Below are 7,844 nucleotides of genomic sequence, written 5' to 3'. Positions count from 1 at the left end.
CATACGTGTTTGCAAGAGAGAGGCTGTGACAAAGCTGGATTTAAATCACATCAGTAACTTTAATAAAGTTCATGGATGGGTGGATGCATGATTTTTGTCCATTGTCCAAAGCTTTGTGTTCTCACGCTTGGCACTATCTAAGGTCTCTCTCCATGTAAGATATGCGTGGATATTTATATTTAAAAATATGTCTAGATCAGTGTAAAAAATCAGGACAGACAATGTTTACCGTGTGAAGATAAGCATTCGCTGGGGAGCTGAGCATGCTTCGGTTCAGGAGGTCGACATCACATTTTAAGTTTATGAAATTATATTTTTTTGTCATCCCTCTGGAGACAATTCCCAAGTCTCTGCAAAACAGATTCTTGGCCTCTGTTTCCCTTTAGTTAGTGGTTAGGACTGTGACAGAATTGCCTTTATCAGCAGTTATTGCTCAGCTGAACACTGAGTAGGGAAGCAGCGCTTTGAGGACAGAGTATATCTGAGGGGGGGGTTAAGTATGCTTCAGAGAAGGCTGGTCTCCTCTCACAAGCTCCTTGAGCTCCCACAGCACCACACCCTGCTTTTGAAGGCGAGGAAGTCAAACAGGTTGGCTTTCCCTCCGGGAAGGAGGTGGGTTGAGGGCGTGCTGGCTCCCTCCTCATTGGGTGCTGCTGCTGGTTCCCTGGCTCTCCATGCTCCCTGTCTGGGCAATAAATAGATTTCTTAGAAGGTGGGTGGCACCTACGATGCTGCTCACGGTTTGGCAGTAGCGGGGTCATCTGCTTTTGTTATTTGTCTTGCACTAAAAGAGGTTTTTAGGGACTTCTCTTTCTTCCTCGGTGCCTGAGTGTGATGGTGAGGGAACTCTTTGGACAGGGCCACTGATTCCGAGTGTCTCCCTCAAACCTTGGCACCGCAGTTGCAACATCTACCATCATCGCTTGGAAAAAAGCAACCAGTGCAATCAGGGCACTGCATAGAAGACCATGGGGAAATTCAGAAGTATCCTTCTTTTGTGCCTTGGCTTTCTTCTAGTCCATGTAAAAGGTAAGAGACCTTTGCCTTGGCTTATTTCAAGGGCAAGATTATTAAAAATGAAAGAAAACCTCAAAACCCTACACTCCAACCCCTAAAAAATATGCTTGTTTATTTAGAAATGCTTGCTGGTGTTATTTTTGTTGCTACTATTTCATGAGAAGCATTCAAGAGTGTTTAGATAAGTACTTCAGCAGTTTCTAAAGAGATATATATCTCTTTAGATATATATAATAGCATGGCTATTATGATTGGTCAAAATAGCCATGCTAGTTGGAGTTTGCTTGTTATAATTTCTTATTTTCTCTGTAGTGTTACTCCCCTAAAATTATTCACAAGCTTGGACTTGAGGATAAATTTTTAAACAAAAGCTGTAAAATGACAGCTTCCAGGGGAACTTAAAGTTCCCAAAGAGATCCTTAGTCAAATACTAACTTCATGTTTTTAAGAACTTTTCTTGGTTATTGGTATTTTGAAACTTATTAGTTATATTGTAAAATCAAATTCTGATTCAGTTTAAAGATGTTCATGCTTTAATTTTGGTGCTCATGCTTTAATAATTATAAATTAATAATTTATTAGCCTTACCCAACATATTCCTGAGTACATGAAATCCATACGGAAGCATACTTTTTTTTTTTTACATGCAGGATTAATGAAGAATTTAATATCTTTCGTACAGATTTTTTGACGAATGAATAACAGTTGGGAAAATGTAGTCCTTTCACATTGAGTCTCTGTTCTAATTTCTAACAATTTTCTTTTAGTAAAACATTCTGTAAAACTTTTTTTTGATATCAAACCAAATAGGATCATCCTTGTGTGTGTCTGCCATGTAGTGTACTTGCATCTTTTTCTTTTTTGGATATTAGCATTGCTTCAAAAAATTCTAGCACAGTGTTTAACTGCAGGAAGAAATCAATCATTAACCACTAGTTCCAAAATAGCTGCTGCTGCTCATCCTCCCACCACCCCCGATTTAAATGAAGTCCCTAGGAGATCTTGCAGTGATGGGCAGTGAAAAAAACTTACCTTAAATTAGTACCATAGTTCCATTTTAACAAATGAGGATTTATTTGGAGGTCTTTGGCAAGTAACGTGGCACAGAAACAGCAGAGCAGTAGGACTGTGCTGGCCTGCCCCATAGTCTGCTGTGAGCAGCGATGATTCACACAGTCTCTCATCATGTGGGCATGCAGACTTTCTTGTTCTGGAGGACTCTTTTAAATTGAATATTTCTGTTCAAACGATCTGAGCATGGGCAAGCAAGTTTAATTACAAGGATAGTCAGCCTAACCATTCTTACTTTACACATGTGCTAATTTAGAGCCAGCTCAGGCCCTGCTTTGGGGAAGAAGTCATTGCTGAAAGCTGCTGTGGGCTTTGGGCACAGTCTTATGACAGTGGAAACTATTTAATCCACTTTGAAAAGCAAAATGAAGTATTTTAGGTCTATGGCAACAGCCACTGAATTTTATCTTCAAAGTATTTACCATGTTTCAGGGGATGTTCATGGGAACCACTTCTCAGTCCTAATCAAGACATGACATGAGAAAGACTTGGCCCTGCTGGTGAAAAGCTGGTCTAAGTCCTTATGATAGGAATGTCTATGGCATGATTCACCTTTTTACATGCAGCCTTAATTCTTATCTAAGCTGTGACCATCTGTGATAGCTCCTAGAAACTACCATGCCACCACGGCCAGGCCAGATCATATCATTCCCCTTACCATCTAGCATTTCCTTTATGCCTGGCTATCTTCAGTTAGTAGGCTAGACTACCTTGATGGACACATCTCAACAGAAGCGTGACATAAGCAAGAACCACATTGCACAAGGAAAATGAGACCTGAATTCAGTAAGTTCAGAAACTTACATGCTTACTATAGTCTTCCATACTTTTATCTACACCCTTTGACTTTTATTATTTCCAAGCTTAGGCAGGTTACACGAGGTCTCCCATATAAGTTGAGCTACAACAACTACTTGTCTGAGCAGCTTTTAACCCAACCGAAATGAAAGAAACTTCAGAGAAACTTCTGCTGAAGTTCATGATAACGTCCCACATCGGTTACCATGGCTCAGCCAACCTGTGGTAATTAAGCTTTGGCTGCGTCTGCCCACTGCCCACTTAGGATGTGGTAAGACACAGTTTAGGTCCTAGTCCCCCAGTAACTGAGATCATGCGCCTGTTTGAAATATATTGTAGGTCCCATTTGGGCTGTACACCTCAGTTTTGAAACATACTGTAGGTCCCATTTGGGCTGTACACCTGTGTGCATGCCTGCAGCGGGGAAGCAGCGTAACCTGAGGGCTCTCTCCTATACGGAGCTGGAAAGCAGCTGAGACTCTCACTCAGACCAGACCGCTCAGAAATGCTCCTCAGGTTCCCCATATAGGTATATTCTACATATTCGTGGTCTTTTAAAACCAACTGATAGATCATGTTTAGTCAGTAACGAAGACAGCGCAAAGGTTGATGATGTTTAAGACACATTAACTTTACTGTATCAAGTATTGCATGCTATGCAGGTAAAAGGAACAGCATTTATTGCTAGCCAGTAAACCATATACCAGTATCCAGCTAAGGCTTACAAAGAGCTTGACTCAAAATGAATTGTATTCTTGGTTAATTAGCCAGGCACTTTATGGGGAGAAAATTACAGACCTGTTTGGATTTGAGGCACTATGTGACTTAGTTTTATGAATAATGTAGTTTTCACTGGACTTAAAAGACAGAATGGGAGAGATGAAAGACACATTCCTGGGATGGACTGTGCTCCATCAGGCTCCAGTCCACGCTGTTGCTCTGTGTGAGGTCCCTGTGTATGTGCTGAAGCACTTGTGGTATCAGCAGGGATGTATCAATGAATTCTCTCGTTGCTGGGCACCAAAACTATTTCACTCCCAATACCAGAGCTGCTATCATCCAAGGGTGTGATGGCAGCTTGATAAATAGACATACCCGAAGTGGTTGAAACGCTAACAACAGCAGAGCTATTGCGACATCAAAGCTTCGTAAGAGCTAACAACCAGCTTCTTGGGTTCACTTTTCAAACGTTGCTGCCACATTGCAAGCCTGGTAGCAGTGCCCGAACTGCCTTTTTTCAGTATGTATTTTTCCTTCATTTGCATCAGCAATTGTCAATCTCTTTCCATCCCATTGAGGGTAATAAATAAATAAACAAATAAATGTCATAAGTCTTTCAAAATTAAAAATCAATAAAAATATGCCTTTCTGTGGCATTTTGCCTTCTGGTTAGAAAGAGACAGATTCAGATTGTTTTTATGAGAGTCTTCCTTCTCCACAGGGGGGCTGACATCTATGAATGCTATGGGAAAATACAATCTAAAATCTGGTCTGTAGTACAATATCTCATGAAGGCAAATAGGCCATCCCAGTTGAAAGAAAGGGCTTGAATGGGTTATGAAAATATAACTGTCCCACTTCCACTGTATAAGCTTTGCTGATCATCAATGTGTTTTTTAATTCACGAAGAATTTATTTTAAAATTTATTTTAAAAGCTAAATCACAGCAATATATTTTCAAAGGGCAACAATGCTCCAGACTGAATGAAAACAAAGACCAGAGCAGGAACTAAGATTAGCAGACAAATTAAAGTTCTTCTTTACGTCCCTGGTCTTACAACGTCAGTGGTGGAGGAGCCAGGGGCATACACTCCACACAGGGAAAAACCTTAAGTTAACAGCAACAAAGCCTCCCAGATCACAATCTATATCACACCAAAACTGCAAATCTCCTTGCAGGTTACCATCTGCAAGGTGCAGAAAGTGAAATATCAGCCAGATATTTCTGTTCACAGAGACTGTACAGGCTCTTTGTTCAGAAATCCAACCCAGATTTGCAGAGCATTCTGCATGCCAAGACTCTTGATTGCTGTTCCCTCTGAAGGCTAAGCCACCAGATCCTCTTCTGAGATTCCTTCTTTTGAAGTTCAGACACCAACTGATGCTCCATCGCCCTTTGCCCAAGATCATTCCGAGAGGCTTCTCTTTGCACTCTGGTGGCTTGTGCAGAGGCTTCTTCAGCTCTGCAAAGGGAGCCTAATTGCTTTTCTCATTTAGTCCAAATGAGATGAGAGGTGGCTCCTGAGACTCCACAGAATTTTTACTGCTGAACAGACCTGCTTGCTGACATCCAGCAACTCTTTCCAGCGTTATTCTTTTCCGGAATACATGTTCTTAATGGCATGGAACAGAGAAGATGCAGGCCTTGCTTCTTTGCTGTCTTGCGTCTTAAACACACAAGCAAAGAATATGTATGAAACACCCTGATCATCCACTTCAACTTGGCAGTGTTACTAACCCCCTTGGAAGCAATGTAAATAATTGTGCTGATGGGCTACTGAGACTTCAGGGGGGCACAAGATTAGTTATACGACAGAATTTCTGAAACAAATTCAATTTGATGTTAGTTACAGAATAGCACTGCTGAGATCTGTGCTACACATATTGAAGAGCTAAAGGTATTTTACATGTATTTTACCAGTGTACTTGGGATGAAGGCGGGATGAGGAACATTAAAAGGCACTCTGTGAGCAACAGAAATAACAAAGCCTGGCATCGCCCTGACCTCCCCCATTATCTTCAGTTCCCTCTGTTGTCTCTAAACTACCAGCTGAGGAAAGCATGGGTTACCCAGCTGGTACTTAGGCAGTGAGTGGTCACTCAGAGAGCCCAAGACAGCCATTGCCTGTGCCACACTACAGGGTCTCAGGAGGAACACCCGTGTAGGTCTCTTGCTTGAGCCTATCTACGTGTACAGTTCTCATGTAAAGTGACTGTCATTAAGCCTGATGCTCTCAGACCAAATGGCTGAAAAGGACTGACAGCTTCACAAACCACACAGGGACAGAGAGAAGTTTTGGCTGAACAGCCCACGCCATGACCTAAGCTCTGCTTCCTTGTGACACAAAGCTGAAAATCTGAGTTTCAGTAAGATGCACAGACATATGGTGCTGCTTCATCGGAGATCCCAACTCCTTTGCTCTGCCTGTAATTTTACAGCACTCACCAGCTTCTTCTGCACTCGCTCTGAAGCAAAATATAGAAAATTACATAGTTTTATTTTATGTATGCAGGGCATATCACATCATAAAGAACAGCAGTCACCTTTGAACAGCTGTTGTTTGTCCACAGCAAAGCAAACACCATTGAACTAGAAGATTTTCTTTCATGTTTGATGAGACCATGCTGCACAGACCTAAAGCAGTGCTGCCACTCTTGCTTTATTAGTGCATCTTATTTGCTGGTAATGATTTAAATGTGTTCTTATATGAATAAGTGAGAGAGACCTTTTCATTTCCCTTGAATTCAAACTATAAACAGAAGTGGCCTAGAAAAAAACATGAAGCCAATAATCAGGTCCATGTGCTGTGGCCTGTGGACTGGAACTTAGATCTTAATTACAGATTTTAAAGCATACTAATTTTCCACCCCAACATCAAGGGGTTGTAATGGCAATCATTGTTTATGGAACGAAAGGGCCATGGTGGAAAAAAAGGCTACAGTAACCTCATCAGGAAACATGGATCTTGAGAGTATTACATCAAAGGAATAGTAACCGCTCATTGAGATTTGTCCAAAGTGTCCACTCTGGGGTGTAAACCTTTATATTCTCCCACAACTTTTCTTATATGAGTAATTTCCTTTAAACAAACATAATTGCTTCCTGAATAAAGTTGGATCAGTAAGTGGGTATGTTCTGAATCACATACCTTGGAGAATACATACTATTTTCACATTACAGGGGAAATAGGTCTCATGATTGTATAATAATCAGAAATTATCTGTACAAAGAATAACTTACCATTTCAGCTAAAAAGAGCATAAAGTGGGTCCCACAAGTGATTTTGGTAACATATTGTTCCTTTTCTGAAAATTTTTGTTCCCATTTGTGAGTCACCCAGTTCTTCCTCAGTCTCTGCCAGCTTCATAATGTTTTAAGCACATTGTATTCCCAAAACAATTCTTATTTAATTACACTGAGGAAATAATTTTTGTTCTTGTTTTTAAATAATGTAAAATCAACTTATTTTCCTTTTCTATCTATCTCACATTTCGAAGTTAGTTGCTTCTGATTTATTTGTAACACAGGTAATATCATCCCAGTTATATGACAGCTAGCAAAGCACTCCTAGCCCATTAATTTAATCATATTAATGATAGAAGGATTTATCTAACATGCATGTGCATGTATACTTTTAAGATGTATGTCCACACACAGGCATATACACATATAGACACATTTTCTCATGGTTATTAGCTTCATTTTTAATACTAGACTATGCATACTAAATGCCTGAGAAGTTAATTTAATTTGCAGCATAACCTGACTCTCATTTAGCAATACTCAAACTGTCTCATTTAAATGTGCATCATTTTAATGGCCGCAAGCTGGGGTCATTATGGATCCAGTGCAGGACTGAGCCTACTTATGGAGATTAAAAATTGCAGAGTGATGCAATGGTAGCCTTTTGTCAGAAAACTTCTGGCTACAGTTGTAATGATGAATTGGTAACATTCACCTGCAGAATCCAGCCTTGTTTCTCATAAATCCTCCTCAAAAACTGTGGGACATCAGACCCTTGTGATCAATCAGCTCACAGTTAAAGGGTGATGGATCCATTTAATGCTTAGGTCACAAATTCAACCACAAACAAAAGACGCTGCTTTCTGTATTTTAGTGACTGGATATTTGGGTCACATTTTCAGCAAACTCATATGGGCAAAATTTTGTTAACATTAAATGCACATGTGCCTGAGGGCACGACTTTGCAGGGGACTGCCTTGCCACCAAGGCAAGG

At 40.5% G+C, this 7,844-nt stretch overlaps 1 protein-coding gene across 1 annotated transcript in view; it reads left to right on the top strand.

Annotated features, from left to right (window-relative positions):
- Positions 1-968: 968 nt before the first annotated feature.
- The window catches only part of XG (Xg blood group), a 20,426-nt gene continuing 13,550 nt past the window's right edge, over positions 969-7,844 (top strand). The window contains exon 1 of the mRNA XM_010284415.1: positions 969-1,029. Within this exon, the coding sequence (XP_010282717.1) occupies positions 969-1,029 (61 nt within the window). The remainder of the gene's footprint in view (positions 1,030-7,844) is intronic.

This window comes from Phaethon lepturus, unplaced genomic scaffold (assembly GCF_000687285.1).
Source record: "Phaethon lepturus isolate BGI_N335 unplaced genomic scaffold, ASM68728v1 scaffold2153, whole genome shotgun sequence".
NCBI classification, from domain to species: Eukaryota; Metazoa; Chordata; class Aves; order Phaethontiformes; family Phaethontidae; genus Phaethon; species Phaethon lepturus.
Note: the sequence above shows the minus strand (reverse complement) of the source record. Positions and strands in the feature narration are given on the sequence as shown.